The 25216-nt window shown below is 38.6% G+C and overlaps 1 protein-coding gene across 2 annotated transcripts in view; it reads left to right on the top strand.

The window, feature by feature from the left end:
• mpp7a (MAGUK p55 scaffold protein 7a) overlaps positions 1-25216 on the top strand; it is a 124333-nt gene that overhangs the window by 91287 nt on the left and 7830 nt on the right. For both annotated transcript variants that reach the window (XM_051914230.1, XM_051914231.1), the window contains 4 exons: positions 10259-10429; positions 14603-14683; positions 17811-17904; positions 22037-22145. In XM_051914230.1, coding sequence (XP_051770190.1) covers positions 10259-10429; positions 14603-14683; positions 17811-17904; positions 22037-22145 — 455 coding nt within the window. The remainder of the gene's footprint in view (positions 1-10258; positions 10430-14602; positions 14684-17810; positions 17905-22036; positions 22146-25216) is intronic.

The raw sequence follows: 25216 nt of genomic DNA, 5'->3' as shown, positions 1-25216 counted from the left end.
CGTTTCTCAAATAGCCATCCTGAGCAGCTGTACTTTCTGATTTTCCTGTGTGTTGGCAGTGTTTTTAGTTTAAATAGCTCTTTGTAAATGTTAAACATATTGCAGTTAAAGGCACTGGTTTATTTCCAGGCTTTGTGGTGGAGGTCCGGCGGGCTCTTGATGTGGTGTGTGTTGGACATTGGGCTGTTTGAAGGCCAGCTTTCAGTCAGGCCTTAGTCTGGTTTCCATCTCTAGCATCAGTGTGTGGAAAATGAGTGTGCCGTAGCATTCTCATTATCTGTTACCGCACAGACTCATGTATTCTGTTGTACAGTATGCCCGTCTGGGACAGCTCTATAGTGGCTGCAAAAAGTACAGTATTTTCATGGGCCCTTAAGTATTAAATATCTCGAATAGTACAAAAATCACTTATTTATCATTTGTAAGGGTATTCGGTTTCAGTTCACAGCAGTTTCCCCTCCCTGCTCATCAACTCCAGGTATTCCCTTTCTCGTTCCTTAATTTGTTTAAAGCCGTTATTTCATTCTTCCATTTCAGTGAATCTCTTACACAAATAAACAACAATATTTATCTTCATAATATGTTTTAATATAAAGATATTTATCAAAAGTTTGAAGTCTGTAAGATTTTTTTTTTTTTTTAATGTTTTTTAATGTTCATCTTTAGCAAGGCTGCATTTATTTACCTTACTTTAGCAAGGCTGCATTAAAATACAGTAAATTCAATAATAATGAAATAATATTGCAATTTAAAATAACGGTTTTCTATTTTAATATATTTTAAAAATGTAATTTATTCCTGTGATGACAGCTGAATTTTCAGCATCATTACTCCAGTCTTCAGTGTCACACGATCCTTCAGAAATCTTTCTAATATGCCGATTTACTTCTCAAGAAGCATTATTATTATTATTATTATTATTATTATTATTATTATTATTAATGTTGAAAAGTTATACAGATTTTATTTCACAACAACAACTTTATTTGCATTTTTCAGGATTCTTTGATAAATAAAAAGTTCAAAAGAACAGCATTTATTTGAGTAACATTTCATGTTATTTTACATTTTTCTTTACAGTCATTTTTGATCAATTTAATGCAGCCTTGCTGAATAAAATTTTTAATTTCTTTAACAAACCTGACCCCAACCTTTTGAATGGTATGTATATTAATTGTATATTATATGTATGTTAATTAGATTCTTCTTTTGTAATATTAATAATGTGGTCTTTTTGGGGCCACTGTACACTGTTTCCCCTCCTGTTTCTCTGGATGTCTTGTTTGCTACTTGTTTTACAAACTTTGTCTCAATTGCCCAAATTGATTCAACTTTTCCTTCCTTTTTCCTTTGCTTGTCTTTGTTTGTCTTGCTCTTGTTTGTGTCTCTGACTGTTCTCTCTCTCTCTCTCTCTCTCTCTCTCTCTCTCTCTCTCTCTCTCTCTCTCTCTCTCTCTCTCTCTCTCTCTCTCTCTCTCTCTCTCTCTCTCTCTCTCTCTCTCTCTCTCTCTCTCTCTCTCTCTCTCTCTCTCTCTCTCTCTCTCTCTCTCTCTCTCTAGTAGACATTAGTGTGTTTGTGTAAACCCTAAGCCGCTGGCCACTCATTTGAACTCTTTTGATTTCACAGGCGATCCTGTGGGTAGAAAGTTTATAAATAAAGCCGTGCAGTCCCGTCTGCCAAGCTTAATCAAGCTCCGTCATTCAATAGGGATAACCTTTTCAACGCTGCGCCTCTTGCTTTTTCTTTCTTTTTTGGTTTTATTTGCCCTCCTGTTTTCTTCCACGTTTTCATTACCGGCCTTCTGACCTCAACCTCTCCTCTTCCTCCCAATAGCCTGAGCACCTCTAGGGCTGGTCCCTGGACAGCTCCTTCCAGCTTCCGTGCCCTGCCATGCATTACATATTCCATGTAACAGGAGAGTTTTTTGGGGGGGGAAAAACATTGACTTCTTAAAAAAAAAAAAAAAAGTAAAATTTGCTTTACAAGTCCCATCATTGTACTCTGTCTTGCCTGCGGTCTAATTCACTGTTATGATTTGAACCTGGTGTGGTAGTAATGTAAGACTGTATAACACGGATGCTTTGCTAGTTCTGCTCCACCCTATGTCACAGGGATGAAGGGGTGTCAGGCGTGCAAGGAGTATTAGTCTTAATCCCAAGTGTGCCATCTATTCATGTCAGCAGTAAGGTTTTCAGCTGAACTAGTGCACGTGTGTTTGTGCATATGTGTGTGAGATAAGAGAAATATGTCTGTATTGCTTTGAACAGGGTAGACGGAACATAACTTTAAAAGCTACAATAGAAATTGGGTTTCCATCCATATACTATCATTCAAAAGTCTGGGGTCAGTTAATTTTATTTATTTATTTTTTTTATTTTTTTTGAAATGATACTTTTATTCAGCAATGATGCATTAAATTGTTTTTTAAAATGGCAGTAAAGACTTTTACATTCTTACAAAAATTATTTCAAATAATTGCAATTCTCTTTAACTTTCTATTCATCAAATAATCCTGAAAAAAAAAATAAAAAAATCAGTTTCCACATTAATAAGAAATGTTTCTTGAGCATTAAATCAGCATATTACAATGAATAAGGAATAAATTACATTTTAAAATTTATTAAAATAGAAAACATTTTTATGCAAATTTTTAATTTTGCAAACATTAGGCATTATACACTTGCCGACTTTTTAAAAAAAAAAAAAAAAAAGTTAGAATAAAACTGGGCATAATGCACTAAAAGACTGAGGATCACACAGTACCAGACTTTCGGGTCCCTCTGAACACAGACTTACTCAGAAACATGTGCCTAGTTACTAGGAGACACAAAACAAGATATGTTCTAAAATCGGCTCAAAATATCAAACATACTTCATGCATCCAACAGGATGGAATTAGAATCTGTAGAGTGTGTACCCATCATACACTGTGTGATTTTCTGTGAAATCTGTTAAAGGGATCCTATTATGCTCTTTCAGTTTTTCAACTTTAGTGTGTAGTATGTTGCTGTTTGAGCATAAAAAAAATCTGCAAGGTTATAAAGGTCAAAGTTCACTCCAAAGGGAGATATTTTATTTAACAGAAAACCCTTTTCAAGAGCTACAACGAACGGCTCATTTGGACAACAACGTGCTTTATCCAAGTTTGTGAAGTCACAATTTTACTCATTTAAATAATTCCCGCCCACGGAATATGCAAAAAAAAGGGGGTGAGGCCTGGCTGAGCTGCGCTAGAGAAGACAGAGTGTTGTCGCTATGCCTCCGCTCAGATTGTGCTACTTCCCATTAAAACAGTAGGAAGCACAATTCGATAGCGAAAAATGCTTCTTATCAGATTGTGCTACCAGCATCATATTCATGTGGTTTGAGGCTTTACTAACGTCCATACCTACCCCTACTCTAATCCTACCCTTAAAACAATGCAAATATTGTGTTGGTAGCACAATCTGATAGGTAGCATTTTGTCAGAACGCCTGTTTACGCACGCAATCTGCATGTTTTATTTGCTGTTTTGTTTTCTATTAACAGTTCTGTTTTTGCTACAATGTAAATAATTCTCAGGGTCTAAATGCGGCTCGAATTGGTTTGAAGTTGATGCCATCCTTAATATTTACACCTGAGCAGATGAAACTCACAGTTATGATAAAGGGCATGACATTTCTGGAACACGCTCTTAGTGGTTTGCCAATCACAACACACTGGGCCAGCTAAACAGTCAGAGCAGGAATTCATTGAAGCAGGAACTAAACTGTGTGTTTGAGCCAGACTGGGAAGAGAGGTGCTGCTGTAATGTAAAATATGTGAAAAATAATGCATTTTTTGAACAATCAAGCATGATAACCTATTCTAGTATGCCATAAAAACAAAATCAAGACTTCGTAAAAGGGCATAATAGGACTCCTTTTAACTCCGACTGCCCAAAATCTGCAGACTGACTTTTGGCAACTATCACCAGCATCCTGACTGTAAATTGGGGTAAAAATCAATGCAAAAGTTGTGTAGTATATTCCAGCCTTAAGAAGACAATTGAAAAATATTTACCAAATACATTTCTAGATACACATTAAGAAAAGTCATGTGACCTAAATAATTCAGCCAGATAATTGGCTGCTATTTCCTCCCAGAGCTATCAGACATGCTATTTCAGACATAAATTGATTGTTAACAAAAATGAACTCCAGTCATAACATTTTATTTATTATCAGAACTTTATTATCTAATTAATTAAAAAAAATTGCATGGAAACCTTGCTTTATTTGCAAATAGTGTTTTCTATATTCCTATTTGCAAAATGTATGTGATGTGATATGATGTGAATACAGGTTTGCTGTGCTAATCCTAATCAGCTAATCCCAATGACCTCTCTGCGCTATGAGGGTGACAGCAATTTAGGATAAGTTAAAAACAGGGAGGAAAGGCGACGGGAGTCAAAAAAAAGAACAAAAAAATGAAAACATTTGGGGGGAGAAGCTGAAGCTGGGAAAGTCATCAGCCCCCGGAATCCAATTAAGGCAGGAGTTATGGAAAAATGGAGACGTGTTTTAGACTGAAAAAAAAAAAGAAAAAAAAAAGCTCCTTTTCCAAAATGAGTTTATCTCATCTGTCCACAGGTTCACTTCTGGAGGAGGAGCACCAGGGCCAGAAGCCTCAAGGCCTGTAGCTGTGCACAGCTTTCGATTACCACGCTTTTCCCCACACTGACCCCAGCTCAGGTGGATACACTTTACTATAATCGGCTGAAGTCACTGGGATCTTAATTTCGAGGGGTCGTTTGGCAGTGACTCTAATTTTGTGTGTATGGTAGACGAGATTTGAATTAGCCATGGACATTGAGAGCAAATGGGCGTCTCTTCATCTGATTTGTAGCCAGTACATAGAGTAGATGATTATAGTCTCAATGTCCTTTACTCAGTGTTTGGCTATCCATCTGTGGGGGTCAGTAATGGCCAGACTGTGTAGTGGTTCAGTGAATAGGTTTTGTGTGTCTGTTGGTGATGTTTGCATGTGGGTGTTTCGTATCTCTGATGGAAGGAACAGGTGATTGATGAGACTAACAGGAGGACCATGTCCTCCAACTAGCCTCTTGGATTTGTAGTTCAGATACTTACTAAACCTGCTAGTGATGACTACACCGGCTTGACCTGGCAGCCCACTCAGTTAAACTGTGTATATGTGTCTCGCTGATGCATCAAGCAGCGTTTCCATCCTTTTGTAGTTAATACATCAAGTCACTCTCCTGTGTGTGTGTGTGTGTGTGTGTGTGCGTGTGTGTGTTTGTGTGTGTGTATCAAAGCACAGAAAGCAACTTGTACATTTGTCAATCAATCATATTTATCAGGCTTCATAACATTTAAACTTTCACTTGCATTAATGAATTTACCAGATACATTTATCCAAAGTGACTTGTATATATTTTGATACATAATTATGGCTCCAAGACATCCTAACTATTCTTTCTCCAAATTTGGAATTTGGGATAGGACAGAGGAAAAACAAATATCACTGCTTGATACAAGTCTGTTCTCCTCCGGCCAACAGGAACGAAGAGTCAGTATTCAGCGCAAGCCTGTAACACTTGGGCAGAACACGACTTTCCACTTATGCAGCACAATGGAATCCACTCCTACAGTGTGTTTCCCCTAGACAGTCATTCTTAACGAGTTCAACATGATTCAAAGCAGTGCCCAATACATATTTCAAATAGCTCTACTAAATACTTGTTTTTCTTTAATCGTTGCGTGCGAGGGTTATCCATCTTCTCCCCTGGATCCAGGCAGCCAGATTGTGCTTATCTGTGGGAATGCTGAAAGATAACTGGGGTTGGTGAAGCGTTTGGTGGAGAATACAGAAAGAAACCTGTTTCCCCTACAAGAGATGGAATATAGTTAGTATGCACATGAGATGAGATCAGATGATTCTGGTACGTGCGATTTGTGCCGGAAATTCGATGTTTGATGCTGGGGGTCTCTCAGACACCACCCTAGGGGCCTGTACACTACCGCTAAACCCTTCCACAGATGACCGTAAAAGAGGGTGGGAGTGAGTGAATGGATCATTCACATGCTCGACAGGGAGCTCTCCGTTAACCTTGTTTGGGGTGGAAGGTGTAGGCCGAGGTATTTCACAAGAGAAAACTTTATTTGAGTTCATTTCCTCCTTTCTGGAAGCCTTGAAACTACTCGAACTGAAATACAGCTAACTCTGTTCAACCATATCCTTCATTCTCTCATTCTGTAAGAAGCGCCATACTTTTGAAAATTTACTACATGATTAAATATGAATTACAACCACAGGACAAGTATTATCCATTCCAAATAATGGATAAAAGAATTAGTCGCAGATTGTAAACCAAAAGATTATGGAAAAATAGGAGAGCTCTTTCTGTGAAATCATTTTCAGCTTGACTGATTACTCTACAGAGTATTATGATTCCCCTTTTTGACCTTTTTTTGGTTAACTTTATCTTTTTGATAAATGTGAATGTGCATCATTCCGTATCCATACAGGGAGTTAATGTGTTTGAAGGTTATTACCTCTTGTCGTCCTTAACGTTTTTGAATCCCTCAGGGCTTTCACCTCACATATATACTAAATTTCTTCCACGGCTGTAAGATATTATTGCTGTGGAAAATGGGCATTCGGGAGCCACAGCAGCTCTCAGGCGATTGTGTGTGCGGCGGCAGCGCGTGTCTTTCTGTGTTTACACTGAATTTGGGCCTTTTCATTGTTTTTCCTTCCATGTCTCAGTAGAAGAACAGGTTTGATTTGTGAACTGCTAGTTGGTGATGGTAGGTTGCGTAGCTCTGAGGTCCAATTAACTCGTCACGCCACAGTGCATGCCATTAGGAGGTGCATGTTTGGGCCTCTGCGGCGGGCACGTGTCGGTCTTCTAGCCTGTACTGTCAAATTCAGAGGGGAAATGGGAGGAATTTTATGACTGTCCTTGGCTAGTTGGCTTTCTCTTTTTATATTTATCTTTGTCCCCAAACCAGAAGGCTCTTGGCTGAGCATTGCTTTTAAACTCAAGCTGCCTTCCGTCACCCCACGTGTAGATTTGTCTCGCAAAGCCACGTCCTTTGGAAAAAGAGAGAATTAAGGTTTCCTGACAGGAAGCAGGCCTAAAATGTAGAAAAGTTTCTGCTAAGACTGGAATGGATTAATTTCCATGCTTTTTTTCTAATTCAACCTCAATCAGTTACAGGGATTGGGGTTCAAGAAGGGGGTATAGTTGCTTGCTATCTGAGCCTTGATTTATTTATCCTTATTGAGATGGAAGGCAATATTTCGGCTATTTGGATGGAGCCGTCTATCCTGCTTTAAGTGGTTTTGAAGGGCCCCGATTACGAAGCCTCTTCAGACAGAGAACCGCAATTTGCATTGACTTGCCACAGCCGAGCAGCCGTAATGAAAGCTGTGCACCTGCTCTGTGCTCGGGAAAATAAAGCTTCCCAATGCCAGAGCCAATCGACTGTTGAATCTGAAAAATATAAAAATTGAACAGAACAAGCCACTCAGTGTTTCAGCTTACTAAAGGTCACTGTCACATCCTTTCAAAGGGATTGTTTCTTTCAAATTGGCAACTAGTACTTTTTTCTCAATCAAATGTTGTCGATATTTGTCAGATAATCATACTTTTATGCCTACCTTCTTATAATAATGTAATTCTTGATGTTTTTGCTCAAGTCAGGGCTGAGTTTTAGCGTGATGGCTACACGTTCAGTGGCACGAGCAGCAGAGACTACAGGTTAGCCTGAGTGGAAGAATGCTCTGTCCTAAACGCTTGTAACCAAATCCCTGCTGTGGAACCACACAAACACTTGTGTTGTGGTACAGCGAGCGCTTGACTTACGGTGTGTTTCATTTGTATCCCAGCATAGGTCTCCACCAGCCCTTATTAGGTGACTGTGTGGAAAAGAACAAGCTGTAAAGAATGCAGGATCCCTCCACGGCCGCACATCTGCGCTCCGCGGTCTCTCGGTACTGTGGAAAGTATTAAAGGGGGACTGGATCAGGTTTTTTTTTTTTTTTTTTCTTCATTCCCCTTCTTCTCAGTCCATAATTTTCTTACTGCCGTAATCTTACTTGGGCATCTTGCATCATATCCCTGCGTTCATTAATCACAGCTTGAAGAAAAAAGAAAAAAAAAAAAAAAAACACAGTGGAGGCAGGAGGGGAAAATGCCTTGTGCAGAGATGGGGTATTAGGTGTCTCTGGTTTGGGGCTGTGCTAGACTAACTAGCATCTGTCATGAATATAAAACCGTGCTGCTTAAATGAGGGGTACATTTTGAGTTTTGATATAGTCTGGGGTCATTAAAGACAGACTGGTGCTGTCCAGAGTAATCAGACAGGAAGTTTTGTGGTGACGTTCCTAACAACCATTTAGGGCATGAAAAACCACACTTAGCTATGACCGTGTCCTGAAATAGCCCACCTCCTTCCATGTCCCCTTGAAATACGTAGCCTCAGATATTTCGGTCTGGTCGTTTTGTTACCTGGATGTGGATGAAAGAACCACAAGTTGGTTAATATGTTGATGGCGCACAGGAAAATCTGTTATGATCGGGCCCAGACGGAATCTGTGGACGTTTTTCGAATTTTCCGTGCTTATTTTTAGGGGAAAATCTGTGGAATGAGCTTAGATATGGTAAAACGTGGTAAATGGAACAAAGAGTAACAAACACTTAATAGTGGATTTCGGTGGATGTAACCAATATGTCAAAATATTTCATGAATAAATGTGTAAAGAGTAGGGGATATGTAGAACATTGTCAATAATAATCATTTAAAAAATATAATAATTATATGTAAAAAAAAAAAATAATATAAAACCTTTTTGAATATTCAAGATTTTATATATATATATATAAAATTGTGTGTGTGTGCGCGCTCATCAAGCCTGCATTCCTGCAAGCCTATTTCAAATAAATGCTGTTCATTTGAACTTTTGTATTCATCAAAGAATCCTGAAAAAATGTGTCAGGGTTTCAATAAATATATTAACCAAAACAGCTGTTTTTTTTTAAATATTGATAATAAATGAAATAAATAGATGATGATAAATTGATAATAAATAAAATAATAAATGTTTCTTGAGCACCAAATCAGTTTATCAAAATAAATTCTAAAGGATCATGTGACACTGAAGACTGGAGTAATGGCTGCTGAAAATTCAGCTTTGTCATCACAGGAATAAATTTAATTTAGTGACATTTGTATATTTAAAAATAGAAAACAGATTTTTTTTTTTTTCCACAATATTACTGCGTTTGCTGTATTTTTGATCAAAGAAATGCAGCATGGGTGAGCATAAGACACATCTTTCAAAAACATTTAAAAAAAATCTTACCATCCCCAAACTTTTGAACAATAGTGTAAATAAAATCATAACAGTAATATAACAGGATACAGAAAATAAAGCAATCAAATAAAAGCTTTTCTAAAGTAAATTTTAAGGCTGGTATGATGTGTGTCCCAATTGACCGTTCGCAAAGACCCGCCCCCTTTAGTTACTGTTGCTATATCCGACAAGCCATGCCAATCTCTCGCCAGTCGCCAGACATGTTCTCACGCAGTGAAAAATACATCGCGGAGCAAAGAGGACACTGACAACGCGTCGACAGACAAGACAGAGCAGGTTACTTTTGATATGAAACAAAGTCTCAAATTTCAATTTTTGTCATTTGTAAAGAAATTTAAACAACAAATACCGTTTTGTGGTCGTGACAGATCGCTGTAGCCCCTCAGTTCAAATGGCTCGTGAACCGATCATCTCTTCCTTACTAGTTCATTTATAGCATCAAATAAACATGAATAAACATCATAAGGAATGTTGTTTTAATCGCGGAAAGACGTCAGTACACACCATTTCAAGTTCAAGTCCACCTACGTTAATCTACTAACTCCCCTGACTGCTTTGTCGGACAAAATGGCGGATGCGGCGTTATGATTGGTTAGATCGCCTGTCAATCAAACTCCTGGCGAATGGTCAATTCTTAGAACTTTTTGTGAAATTCCATGGGCAAAAATACTTATAAAAGGCATATTAAGCACTGACACATAACCTCAAACCAATACAGGTGCATGAGTCAGGGTGAAAGGCTTGTGAATGTCTCAGGAAAGAATAAGTGTAAGAGTTTAAGATTCAGCAGGTCTTCTATGACTAAATCATAGCCTCATTCTCAAATGCACTCAAGAATGTTAGACAAGCTTGTTGTTCTTTTGTCTTATTTGTTTCTCCTTTACTTTTTCCTCTCCAGCGGGTCTGCGAAGAAGTTTTCGTCTCAGCAGAAGAGATAAGAAGACAAATAAATCCATGTATGAATGTAAGAGAAGTGACCAGTATGACACAGCAGATGTGCCCACTTATGAAGAGGTGACGACCTACCGCAGAAAACACGGAGACAGACACAGACTTGTCGTGTTAGTTGGTAAGTGTGACAAATTTGGTGTCTTTTTTGCCTTTATTTAAAAGTTTTCAGAAATGGCAAAATATAAAAAAGAAATTTCAAAAATTGTCTCTGGTGCATATGTAAAGGCATATTTAGTTTGGTTAGCTCAGCATGTGCGCTTGGTGTTTTTCTTATTATTTTTCTGCTGTTGAGACCACTGTACAAATCAACACACAATTCTGAGGCTCCACACAAACAGTACTTTCCCCAAAACAGCACTTGACTGAAACCCATAATTCCTGTTCTGCTGTGGGACTCTCACTCAAACCCGGCCCTCTGAAAGACCCCTGGAGCTGACAGGACCAGCTGAGGATTAATTCATCTATGTGGCACTTCATTCGCAGCGCTGGTGTTCTAACGGAACATTTTATTCCTCCCTAATATTATTCACCAAAGAATTGTTAACACTTGTTTTCAAGGGAACAGCGAGAGCGAAACTCCAATGAGACGTCAACTTTACAAAATGAAGAAGAAAAAAACTTGAAATATTACATTTTCGAATGTCAGATTTGGTGTTTGTTTGCCAGTTATTCTGGACAGAGGATATAAAGGGCCAGAAGAATGAATTAAGTGTTTCATAAAAGTGTGAATAAAAAGTAATTTAGATTTGTATGACCGATAGCTTGAGGGTTTCATGTTTCCTTTTTTTATGTTGAAATGCTGCATTAACCTCTTCTCATCGACCTCCTCCACTCTAACTTCAGTTCATAATTTATTTTTCCCAGTGTAAGGGGTTTGTTGTTGTGAAAATGTCCTCATATACTGACAAGTAATGTTGACCAGGTGTATAAAATATTTCACGTACAAATCTGTGAGAGGTAGCACAGGGTCATGGTTCACCGCAATAGACCAGCCCGTGTGTTTGTGAAGGCAACATGGCATATGGATTCTATCACAGTTTTGTTGGTGCATGTAATTAATGGAGTGTGTGTTCACATGCCTGTGTGAGCGAGTGTATAAGGTAGTCTGTTTAATTAATCAAGCTTTTTCTACTGTCAGGATTCCCCTCTGGTAATGTGCACCTCATGTGGTCAAACTAACGCAAATATTTTCAATTTTGTCTCGTAAGGTGGAGGACAGCGTCATGGATGTATCAGACGTGACAAAACCAAGGATGCAGAAAAAGGCTCTGCTGTGTTTTCTCTCTGAACTGTTATTGTGTCCCTTGAGGTCATGCTTTAACTTTTCCTGGCCTCCACTTCTTCATTTTTTTTCCCTCTGTCTGTCTTTATTTCATCTTCTTTGCCAGTTGTTTTATTGCATTTAATAATGCAGCCATCAATGATGCCATTTGAATGTCTTTTCCCCCCCATACATCTCTCTTTATACTCTCTTCCTGTAGTTGTTGTTGTCTTTGCAGCTTGAATGAAAGTGATTCATTTGAAAGCACATTAAACTTTTACACTCCCATTAGGTGTTTACCCCTGGCCGCGGACAACAGGGTCAGGCAAATTCACCCCAGAACAAAATAGTCTTATTCCCCTTTGCATTCTCTAACACGACTGACCCACGGTTTGTGGTTCAGTTTCAAACAACTTTCCAGATGTATCAAGATCTTATCTGTTTGGATACATATTAATCCACCAGCCAAAGTCAACACGTTTAACAAATGCGCAGCTTCGCGAACCCGTCGTAGTGTTTTAACTGAAACCTGATTATTTAACATAGCAAATGATCTGTTTTTTTCTACGTGTTTGAGTTGAGATTGAAGAGATTTCAGTTGATCTAGTGGTAGTTCAGACCCAGACAGAATAACGGTGGAACGGAAGAATGACCATTGAGGAAAACGATGATCTAAAGGAGCTGTCGGTTCAAACGTTGGATCAGATTTGCGGTTTCATTTTATGTCAGAATTTTTTTTAATGCTCTTTCCAAACATCTCTGTCTGGGCTTTTATAATTGAACATTACAATTTGAGCTGCAATGTGTTGTTTCTTCCTAGAACTATCAAGTATAATTTTAACACATCTGAGCAGTTGGCAGGGTCCTGTACAAGTAGCGTAGTGCCCAGTCTCTCCAAAGGCTTAAAATCTTGCCAAAAAAGCTTTGATTGTGAACTTATCACACATATATGTGTGTAGAAAGGTTATTTATCGGACACACTTGGCGGAATGTTTTGATGCTGATAATATGAGGACATGATGAGTGTGTTTTAGGAGCGTTGAGAGAAGGTTGGATGCCCCCCCCCCCCCCCCCCCCCCCCCCATGTTTAGCCACTCTAGCAGCTCCTCAGGGTTAACTGCATCTGCTCCGCGCTTGGCCTGGAAGTTATTAAGCCTTTCGTATTAGCCTTCTCCCCTAATGAGCGCCCTAATGACTACTGACACTTTTACGACCACTGCAACCTGCCCCCGTGAGTGCGCGCATACACTTGGATTGAAAAACAATTACTCAAATGTGTTATTTTATTGGAGCTGTTGAAGAATAAAGGGCTAGTTTTTGTTTGGGTCATTAAAGCATATGACAATGAACAGAATTACCAGGAAAAAATACACAAAGGCAAGTCAGTTAACCTTTCTGACACACCAACATTGCCACATCTTAGTTGAAGGCTGTGGGGAGCTGGATGGCTGCTTAGTGCTTGAACTCGAACTATAGGAAACCTATAGTTCGAGTGCTGTTCGTGGCTTTTGGGACACAAGCAGCCATACATCAGAGATGGGGCGAGCCGCTGCAGAGATGAGTGATCGAGGGCTTTAAACTCATTTAGTGCACATGATGATTGAATAGAATTTTGAAAAGGGATCTATGTGAGCCTGGAAGCAGGCAGACAGGGCCTGGTGGGGTCTGGAGATTAACATCCCAAAAAACAGACTGTTTAAGTCTGTAGGTCCTTTTAAGGGGAATGAGCGTTTGTGGATGAAATAGGGCTCATTGGAAACATGTATTACAGTGTTTTTTTTCCACCTACAGTACTTATATATGCACATAAATATACACTTTTTACATATGGCCTTCAAACAGGAGCTCTGCATTACTCAGTGACCCTAAAACACTTTTCGTTTCCTTACTGTAATAAATCAGCATCTTACTCTTCTCCTCTATCACAGTGGAATAAGGATAACACATTCTGCACAGTCATAGTCTTCTCATGGAGGTGTGTGTGTGTGTGTGTGTGTGTGTGTGTGTGTGTGTGTGTGTGTGTAAGGATTGTATGATGCATCAAATGAAAATGTGTGTTCTCCCTGCGAGTAGGAAAAACATCTGTTTTGTGTTCTCTAACATATAGATTTTGATTTGTGCATGTCTCATAGCAATCATTACAGTCTAATAGAAAAACCACACTTGACTCTCTGCATTATACAGTGTGAATATTGGCCTGCCTTTAACTGGGCCTTGACATGCAGAATTGCATGAGGGGATCGAATCTCTATTCCTGTGTGTTTTTGCTGCATATGCAGCTTAGACTCTGTGACTACAGGTAGAACAACTCATGACTTGTTGTGAAAAAGAGATGCGTATGAGAAATGGATGACTCAAATCTTTCACTATATCATGTTCCTTCTTTGGACTGGGCAATACAGTGAAAAAATATCAATGTTTTATATTAGTGCATGAAATAAAATCAATCAATAAAAAAAACCCACAGAAAAATCTTCAAAATAACTGCAAAAAATGTAAATTTAAAAAGCAGTACATATTTTCCCAACATGTTTTCCCAAAATCCCAAAATTTGATTAATTTTTACCTACATGTATACGCTATTGTTTAAAATGTGGGGTCTGTAAGATTTTGTTTTTGAAAGGCGTCTATAATGCTCACCATGGCTGCATTTATTTGATCAAAAATACAGTAAACAATAATATTGTGAAATATTATTGCAATTTAAAATCATTTCTTTTTTAATATTTTAAAATGTAATTTACTTCTGTGATGGCAAAGCTGAATTTTCAGCGGCGTTTACTCCAGTTTTTGATGAATATGAAAATAAAAGAACAGCATTTGTTTGAGAAATCTTTAGGAAATAGAAGTCTTTTGTAACAATGTAAAAGTTTTTAAAAGTATTAATTTCTTTAAAAAAAAAAAAATATAATAATAATAAAGTGACCCCAAAATTTTGAACGGTAGTATATTTTTAATAAAACATTTTAATTCATAAAAGGTTTTTTTTAATCTGCTTTTTTGACAGTCTCTCTTTGTTTGCTTCTCTAGGTCCTACTGGTGTTGGTTTGAATGAGCTCAAAAGGAAGTTGTTGATATCTGATCCACAACATTTTAGTGTCACCATCCCACGTAAGTCCTTCCTAGTGTGTGTGTGAGTGACACAGAATGATTTTTTTGTAGTACCCATTTATCCACCCTTTCTTTGGGTACGGTATTGTAAATTATCTTTGCGATGATGACTCTGTCACCTCATCAGTCTGTCATTGATAACAGCTCTACTTGACACACATTTCTATGACTCCTCTTCCCTCACTTCAGCATCCAGAAACACATGATCCAGGGAAATACACCAGAGCAGATATTTTCGGGACAAATAAATAGGGCTGGGATTTATGTATTTAAACAGGCTGACAGTGACACTGTGGAGAAATTGCATATTTAGAGGAAAGCGAGAGACATAGCTTGAGAGTTTGAGGGAGTTGGAGACAGTGGCTAGAAAATCCTTGAATGTTGATATAACATTGGGATGTTTGTTACATTCGAGCTTGGCTTTAATAGATATGTCTGATTCAAGCTCTGACACTTTGAAATGCCACTGGTATTAAAATCCCATCCAAAGCTTTTTGCCTTAATGCTGCCTAATTGCTCACAAATGTGACCCCTGCATTAGTCTGTATTATGTAGCCTAGCTCCCCTCAGACCTTACGGAGGATTTAGATTAAAGGGATGGATTCTTGGAAAGTGACTGTTTTTAAAGTGCTTTTTGGTCGTCTCTCCCCTTTTTATTTGAATCCTGCCAGCTCCAACTCTCATTGTTAATATGGACTGATTAAACATTAAATATATTTCAATTTAATTTCTCTAAAGAAGCCCAATATGAGTGATTGCTTCACATTTCCAACAATTGGGTCTTTTAAAACACAAACCAGCCGTGGCTGCAGCACTAGCGAGATTGTAGAATACGATTAGTTGGGAGCACTTGAACATTTTGTCTCCTCTCCAGCCTTTACTGCTATTTTCCATGATCTTAGAATGAAATTCAAATTCTTTTGCCACACCAAAAACATTTCCTATGCCACAGAGCTTATGCCAGATGAAATATATTCTATTTCTTTCAGCAGTACAAGGGAGTGACTTTTTTTTTTTCTTTGTTTTGGGAGCACCAGCAGTTGGAGGTATAATAACATGTTATCTTATGTCTGCGGTGGGCTGTCATCATGGGAGGGGGATGTCTCTTCATCAAATATGTGATGGGTTGAGGGTAACTAATAATTTACTCCCATCCCACCCAACCCATACATTCCCCCTCTGTTTCTCTCTCTCTGTCTTTATCTATATGATCCTTCAGAAGTCATTCTAATATGCTGATTTGGTGCTCAAGAAACATTTATCACAGATGAAAACAGCTGTGCTGCTTAATATTTTTGTGGAAACTGTGGTACTTTTTTGTTTTGGATTTTTTAATAAATAGAAAGCTCAAAACAACAGTATTTAATTGAAACGGAAATCTTTTGTAGTATTATAAATGTCTTTACTGTCACTTCTGATCAATTTGATGCATTTTTGCTTAATAAAAGTGTAAATTTACCTACCCCAAACATCTGAAAAGTAGTGTATACATAAAAAGAATACAGAAAAATGACCCATACATAGTAGATAGATAGAGACCATTCAAGAGGGGCCTTGAAAAAGCAGAAGGAAAAAAGCAGGGGAAGAAAAAAAACTGGAACAAGGCGAGTTGGAATGGTGATAAAGTTTAATAGTTTGTTTTGGAGCTGCTGGCGGCTTGCAGACGATTTGTCGGAGGTGTGTTCTACAGTGACCTTTGACCTCCCCGACACTCGTAAAACACACCGCTGTGTGTCTCCGCACGGCAAACTTTGACCCTGGCTGTACCCGCCGGAGCCGTGCTGGCTGGACTGGCACGCGCCGTGTGATTTAAAGACAGGAGTTTATAAGCAGCTGAAAGCAGGATCGGGGCTTAATGAGGGACAGAGTAAACTCAGTGCTGGTACTGTACCATGTGCTCCTGGGGCTTTACAAGCAGCGTTACACTCACACTGGCCTTTAGAAGCCTCGTGGTGAGTTGAGCCAAGACAGACGAGGTGGGTGTGGCGTCAGACCAAGGAGAGGTGGTTTATTTTAAATAAAATTAAGTGGGAAATAAAGTGCCCATGGGGAACTCCCTTTAATCAAGGAAATGTCTGTAATGAACGTTTCTTCACATGTTCTTCTTGAAGCACCTTCATCCGCTAACTTATTTCACCAAAGTGATTTTTTGTTTTTTCCATTTAAGGACAGAGTATCTAATGCCATTTAGGGCTGGGTAAAAATTTTGTTTTTCCAATTAATCACAATCTTCATTTGTATGATCCCAAATCAACTGGTAAAATCCTGTGATTGAGCTTTTACTTTATGCCTATTTTTAGTGGCTGTGTGAAAATGTATCTATAAAGCGCTTCCTGTTGTCCCAGTGTCATGGATTCTGTTGAACTTACTCAACTGCATAGTTTGGGCCCTCGTGTCAATTTTTAAAATGAATATGTTCATAATGTACTGTACCAAGTTAGAAGGTTGTCCTCATTGTCCTTGTGAGCTGCTTGTTGAACATCCTGTACAATGTGACCAGTGTAATTCGAACAATTGCCTCTTCTGGAAATTCATGAATTCATGTTCTGAAACAAAAGCTTGTGAATCAGAATTGATTTGCTCAGATTTCCAGCCCTATTGCGATTACATTTATGTTAAAGTTGAAAATGCTAAAATTGTACTAGATCTCTTGTTCTCCAGTCATGTGGGTGTGCTACAAGCTAATTTCTTGTAAAGTCTGGAATACACTACACAACTTTTTTGCCAATTTACAGTCTGAATGAGTTGATGCTAGTTGTTAAAAGTCAGACTCTGTCTGCAGATTTGAGTTGACAGAATTGATTTTACAGAAAATCGATAAGTGTAGGATGGCCACAGACTTTTTTTATGCTTCAGACTATGAATCTATCCAGTTGAAGGATATCAAACATGTTTGATATTTTGAGCTGATTTTAGAGCACATTGTTTCCATTTAGCAACAAGGCATGTTTTAAAGTCTTTTCAGGTTTAAAAAGTCAAGTGTGAAACTACACAAAACCAACTGAGATCCAAAAATCTCTGCACCCATTTAAGATTTCTAAGATTTAACATGATTTTTTTTAAGATAAGAGGTGTTATTTCCCAATGTAAAAGTATTTTTCTCTTCACTATGCCTTATCTTTTACAGACACCTCTCGATCGAAGAAACATCAGGAAAGTGATGGAGTGGAGTATCATTTTATCTCCAAACACCTTTTTGAGGCAGACATTCAGAACAGCAAGTGAGTCAACCTTCAACACAATCTTTTTTTTTTTTTTTTTTTTTTTTGGGTCTTGCTTCGATCAAAACACACTACTGTGTTATTATTTGGAACGAGCACATGAATGTTTCTGCTGTGATTTGGATTGGGGATGTGAAAGTTTACCGTGGAGATCAAATAGTCAGTATTAATCATTGAAGTTTAGTGGACCGCTTCCTTTATTCTCAGGATTGTAATTATGTCAACCCTAACCCTGACACAAACACTCAGCAGTGGGAGAGATATAAATCTGAGAGACGGAGCCTCCGTGGCCAGTTAGTATTCAACACATCGTCCAGAGTCCTGACTGAACTTAAGTAAATCAGCACCCCAGTCAAAACACTGCACAACAGTTTTCACTGATGTCGTCTGTCTCAGACGCTATGGCAAACATTCACCAGTTCTGCCTTTCGGCTGCCCACTATTCTTTTCATTTTTCCACTCCATTTCCTTCAAGCAAATTGTGTATGCGAGTGTGTGCTACTTGTGTAGAAGCATGATGTGGGCTCAGATCCCTTCTCTGTAAGTGAGAGTGAGAGGGTGTTGACAGGTGGTCTGTTTCTGTGTGTGCGCGCGAGAGAGGGGGGATCAGACTCCTTTTACCCAGTGGTTCATAAGCTCAGGTTTGTATGGATGGCCTGGTGATGGATGTTTTTCTGCAGCCCCTCATCAGAGGATAAAACAACATAACAGGATCGCATATAGAATGTCACTTCGCCAGCAAACCGGGCATCTTAACTGCCTTGTGGTGGAAAAAAACACGTGGTGGCTTGTTCTGTGGTGAAATGAACATCAGAATGAGTAAACCACAATTATCAACGTGGAGAAGAGAGTTGAGAACGAGCAGGATCAAGCAGGTGGGCACGAGGCACTGCAAGAGGGCTAGAAAGGCACATTTTTCCTCTTTTGTCAGCATTTTCTCTTCTTTTACTTTTTTTTTTTTTTTTTTTGTCTAGTTTGACTTTGAATTGACAGGTTACTTTTTTGTCTAGATCTATTAATTTATTTAAAGGGGTCATGACATGAGAAATCAAATTTGCCTTGACCTTTTGACATATAAGAGGTCTTTGTACCATTAAAACATCCTGCAAGTTTCATAGCTTAAAACGTCCTCCTCGACGAATATTTAACAGATGAAAATTAGCCTGTTTGGCTAAATCTGGCGTGCATGATGGACTTAAGTGCTCATGTTAATTAATGTGCATTGTCCCTTTTAAAATGAAAATTTAAAAAAAATTAAATAATAGTTATACATCATTGCACCATAGGAGCTGCCCACTGGTATTCAGTGGCTTAACGGCTGACATTTGCCTTTACTGGATGCGTCACGTCGCATCAAAAGCAAATACTCATTATAATCACTGACACTGTCTACACTGGAAACAGTATACAGATTCGCGTTCAGTTTCTGTCATACTCCGCGTACTTGAGTCTGTTGACGAGGACAAATGGAGGAGTGAAAGAATTTTTACTTAAGTTTAAACAGCTTGTTTGCGTCTCTGTATAGACTTCAGAAGGATCTGACAGCAGCTGCATCACAAACCATTAGTAAAAAATTTCACAATGCTTTGTCTGTAAACAACAGTAACGGATAATGTTTTCAAAACACTTACTCATGTGCAATAGCCTGTGGGCGTTGATACTGTTTCCTATGCAATGACGTTAGCCAATCATAAGGCCATGTGTCCACCAAAGCGTTTTCTCCAATAGCTAGCGTACTTTTCCAGTTGTTTTCAATGGGATAGCCACGTTTTTTAAAAGCCAGGAACGTAACGGGGCGCTGAGCATCTTTTTCACGCTCAAGCGCTGAGCGCTCAATGTTTTTTTTTTTTTACCGGTGTCCTCAAGTTGCGTAAAACGCTGCGCTCATCACTGTCCCTTTTAAGCCAGCTGTCCAATCAGAGTGGAAGAGGGGTGGGACAAATACAACACCGACCAACTGTCACAACATTCTTGCTTTACAACGACATCAACAAGCAGAGAACAGATCAAAATAGATGTGAAATTAATATTGCTGTTCTCCGAACATACATAGCAAGGACTCTACATTGTGTCGATGTTTTTAGTCTGAAACAAATTATCTGCAAAATCAGTTACAAGTAACAGTGCTGTGGATATTCCGTATCATGGCAACAAAGCGTTTCAACCATAGACTGTAAAAAAAAATGGACGTAGTGTTTGTGACGTCACCCGTAGGTTTCTGAAAGGAATTTTTGAAACCTAAAGCCTGCTGTTGCCATCTTGACAGCGCGTCACCGCGCGTCACTCCCAGATAACTGAAAATGGGCAAAGAGGCGGGACGTGGGTGGTGCTGAGGTGACGTGACGGCAGTAGACAAATGGCTAGTGGTGACAGCAGTGGCAATCCACCTGTCACTCAAGTGGCCGCGCCCTTAAATACGCAGAACTTTAAGGCTTAATATAATTTAAACGGATGAGTTATAAAAAAAAAAATCACCCCCCTCACAGTTGTCATGAAGGGCATAATTAGCTATATAGACCAAAACCACAATTTGTACCAGGCTGCTGTAAAGTTGTGCATTTTAACATGGCTCAACATTAACATTAACAGGGCTCAATGAGATTGTGCTCTCTTTTAGAGCCTGTCCCTAGCGGCCAGTCGATGAATTGCAGTTTAAGCCAATTCCGTATTGACTTCAAGAGAAATGTGGGGAGGTTGCCTCTTGGTTTTAACTGGAAAAAAAAAAAAAAACGCTGCAATGCCAAAGCGCTCTCAAGCGCTCCCAGCTAGGCATTTTCAGCAGGCTAAAAACACTTTGGTGGACACACGGCCTAACAGTGGGCGTTTACGGACAAGTCTTAAAGGAGCCGCCCCTTAAAAACAGGTTGTTTCAGACAGTTTATTACACCACATGACATTTTTAAAGTCATTTACATTTTACATTTCCTGAAAATGGTTTAAATGTTTTTCATTGACCCATTGTTCATTATTCTGTCTTTTTCATGTGCAAACATGACATTGGTATTCCCAAGGAAAACCCTGCTTAGGGCTAAAAACAGAGCCTAAATGAACCCAAAAACCACAGAAGCAGCCTCCACCCCGCCATCCAATACACGCACTACACCATGACAACAAACGCCACAACACAAAAGTCCTGTTTGAGCACATCTGCCTTCAAATGAACGCTCAAATAAATAGGCACTTTGAGAATTCTTGGTAACCCTACATGTCACATTAACACCAGCAAACCACCTCTTAGCACCCAACTAAATCAACTTAGCTCACCATCAAAAAATGCCTTCAATAAAAGAGTGTACAGGCTTTTAAAACATGTCGAGTAGAAGAGTGGCTTCATTAGCTTCTAAATATGGTCGCCCAAACACAGGTTTCTGTTAGACAGCTTGGGCCCAAAAGTGTGAGTGCATTTATAGCTTTCACTTCAAAGACTTGTTAACATTTAGATTGATACTTGGGGAAAAATAAAGACGGCTCTACATACAGTATATAGAATATTTTTAGCAGTTTCAGTCTTGGTAATTTTAGTCACGTTTGTTGCATAACCGAATTTTTACTATACACTAAATATTACGACACCCTGCTGTCGTAAGACTCTGTGGTTCTTCTGGAATACTTTCCACATCCTTCCCAATTTGTCTGGTAATACGGATGTCCTAAAAATACATGCTGGTGTTCTGTGATCAGAGAAAAATCAAGCGATCGGATTGAACGAGAGGTAGATTAAATGGTGGAAAAGTGTTTGTTTGCCTTTGTCTTCTCAGGAAGTTAAGTTACTCTTGCTTTTGGCATTCAAGCCTGCCTGTGCTGCAAGGAAACAGGTGTTTTAGATTTAAACTGTAACATAGAAGATTATATAAAAGAGCCTTGTGTCAGACTGTCTGGAATCGCCATGTGGAGAAGAATTCGTGAGATGGTGAACACACCGTGCATGTCTGAGTGGCCTTTTTCACTGAAAGCATCAGGACAGGCTTTAGGAGTAAATAATGGGTTATGAGTTTCCTGTCATTATCCCGTCCATTGGCTTCTCTTTATATTCTAGGGTGGGGTCACGTAGATGGGCATTGCTTTTGCATTTAGAGCCATCAATCACTACATCAAACCCCTCCTGTTCTTTTTGTTATTTTCTATGTCGCAGGTTCATTGAACAAGGAGAGTATAAGGGAAATTACTATGGGACGAGCTTCGACTCTGTACGTTCAGTCCTGTCTAAGAACAAGGTGTGCCTTCTTGACGTACAGCCACATGTGAGTCTCTCCGTTCCTCAGATACACATTCTACCTCACCGTTTTACCTCCCTCTGCGTCACTCCATTCTTCAGTCTCTTTTCCAGATTTATTTTTCCCCCCTTTCACAGGTGTGACATTCCACACTATTCCTACTGGATATTTTCTGAGATCAGTGTGGGGTGGGTGGGTGTGTGTGTTTGTGTTTTTGTGAGTTGGCACTCCTCCTTTTGGTCTTCAGTTAAGGTGGGAGATCTAAAATTATCTCTACTAATTGTCCCACGTTTGAAAATTTCCTCAGACTTGGTGTCAGGGTGAGAGAGTAGTAGTAGAGAGAGGAATGGTTGAGTTTTCGCAGAACTGTATCAGTGTCCACAGCAAAGCCAGAGAAAGACCTCTGTCACCTCTGCCTAATACATCTTACCTTGGTGGTATGAGCCTGGCTTCTCTTTTGGGGTAGTGAGAGAGAATGAGGCAATGACATCATGGTTATTTGTATTATCAATGTTTCTGCGGGTATTAAAAAAGTTCTTAAAGTCTTAATTCACTCTTACACAAATTAAGGCCTCAAAAATGTCTCACTACCACTGTCAAATGATATTATATTATGTTATATACTGTCAAACCAAAAATTGACACTAGATATACTTTTTTATATTTTTTTTACTAGTGGGTGCAGGACACTATAGTTCATTTATGTAAGTGAGGATAGCAAAATAAAGTAAACTGTGATATATTATACCCAAAAATTCTTCATACAGTGGACTACCAGTAAAATTGATAAAAATTTGGGACCAAAAATTCAGACACTTTGACCTGACCATGTTTTGCTTAGGTGTTATCTGACATAATTAAGATTAATTTTTTCTGACACAGTTTAACTCTGAGATCTTGTTATATTTTATTACCATTTTTGAATAAACTGTAATAATGAATGCAATGTTCAAGGTGTCTGCATAAATTTGACTGTATAAAAAACACCTAAACAGAGGTAAAAACTATACACACCTTCACAAAGAAATGAATTATATATTCCCATAACCACCTAATAAATAGAAGAGAAGAAAAGAATTATAAATGACTATAACATAGTATTCAATATAAATATTCCACATTTCTGTCCAATCCATGGTAAATTACTACAGTACATTCATAGTAAAAAATTTTGGGATTTAAAAGTCTTCTAACTTTGTTCATGACACAATGTTTCTCCTGTTTTCCTCATCAGTCTTGTTGGGAATGTTGAGGTTGTTTCATCCGATTTAAAACTAGTTTAATCATCAAGTGATTTGTGGTTTGTAACCGAGAAGTGGGTGTCGAATTGAAACGCTTCTCACTGGATGTCGCAACGCTGTTTAATAATGGTATCCGGGACCGGGAATAAACGCAGCTCCACTGGCCCGTGCGGCGGAGTTCAAAGTAAACTAGTGAAACACCTGGAAACAGCGCTATTTGTTGTTACTAACCAAGAAACCACTTCAGATGATTCAGTGACAGAGCGGTCCAAAAGAATCCAAATCATTTCAGATCGTTATGCAAGCATGTTTAGCCAATTCGCTAAAAAAAAAAAAAAAGAATCGAGCCAAAAGAATGATTAATTCATGAATGATAGGTGTCACTGGTTTAGTCGACAGAAATACGGGACGCACATAAACTGCTGAAATATTCGCACGGATAGTCAGTCGGAGGAGCATACATGGTATGCAAAGTGTGTTTCGCTGTACAGCTGCAAGAGCCACTACGGCCACGTATCTAACCAAATTTAGCCGCACCACCAGGAAAAGACGAGGAGGGAGGTTAGGCTTCCCTGGGGCCGGATGAAGATGATTGGCAGGCTGGATTTGACCCGTGGGCCGCCAATAGAATAGCCTTGTCCTAAAGTCTTAAATTTACTTTCATAAAATCTGCAGAAACCCTGATAATGCAAACATTCTTCTTAGTTTTTTGCTGCTTTTCTGCCTTGCTCTCCTTGTCCTCTGGTTCCTGTCCTCTCTTGTCTCTCCTTATTGATTTATATTTCATACAGGTGTGGTATCACCAAAGAAGTCTGTAATACCTGGAGAGAGCTGTATCTGTTAGCATTCTCATTCCTCTCAATAGTGGCTACACCTTCAATGGAGAAAGATGCCTTTTAAAAAAAAAATAAATAAATAAAAAAAAAAATTAAATGAAATTATAAAAATGGTCAAAATGTTGTTCCAAACCGTTATGCTGTTATTTAAGCCCACAAAACACAAAAGGAGAATTAAAAAATAAATAACGGTACATGCTCCTGTACAGCAACATTTCAAGGTGACCGTTGCTATCAAGCTCCCAGAAAAATAAGTGAAATTGTAATGAATTTAGCCTATGCAATTTATACACTATATTCCATTACATTCTTACGAAGCTATAAGATAGCTTTCTATGAAGAATAGACTAAAATTTAAGGCATTATTCACTGGTAAAAAATAAAGCTCTCCATTTTGACTTTTGTAAGATGGACCCAGAAAAACTACAATTCAAATCAATCAACTACAAATCAACCAGATTACTTCAGAGTTATGCATATACAAAATTGTCTAGTCTTTTTTTCTCCGAGTTGAAAGGTGAAGCTATAGCAATAAACTTAAATACAATAAAAACAATAAATCTCAATTCAAATAGGTTGTATATGGCTTCAAAAAAAGGCCTTTGTCTGCTTTCATTTGAAACAATAAGAGAGTGAGTAAATTGTGTCGACATTTGAATTTTTTTAATGAACTTTACTTTTAAATGTACAGCTGCAGAAACAGCCTGTTTAATTCTAGGCATAGAAAGATGGAGGAAAATGATGGTAAAAAGCTAGCTTACCATTTGTGGGAAAACTAGTGATTAATTCAGTCATTTAAAAAAAAAAAAAAAACCACCACAGAAATCCGTGGTAAAGTTCAGTGGTCTGATTGTTTTGAGCATGAGGATCTCGACTACCTGAAGTGTAATGTGTCTGACCAGAGTGCTTTATTTTCACTCATGGAGTCAGATCAGTTGAGCTCAGTGTGAATCAGCTGCTCTGTTTTCTGTCAAAATGTAACAGTGACTAACAGCAATAATGTTCAGAAGTATCAGTGTCA

This window comes from Ctenopharyngodon idella, chromosome 12, assembly GCF_019924925.1.
Source record: "Ctenopharyngodon idella isolate HZGC_01 chromosome 12, HZGC01, whole genome shotgun sequence".
Lineage (NCBI taxonomy): Eukaryota > Metazoa > Chordata > Actinopteri > Cypriniformes > Xenocyprididae > Ctenopharyngodon > Ctenopharyngodon idella.
This window is presented reverse-complemented; position numbering and strand designations above follow the sequence as displayed.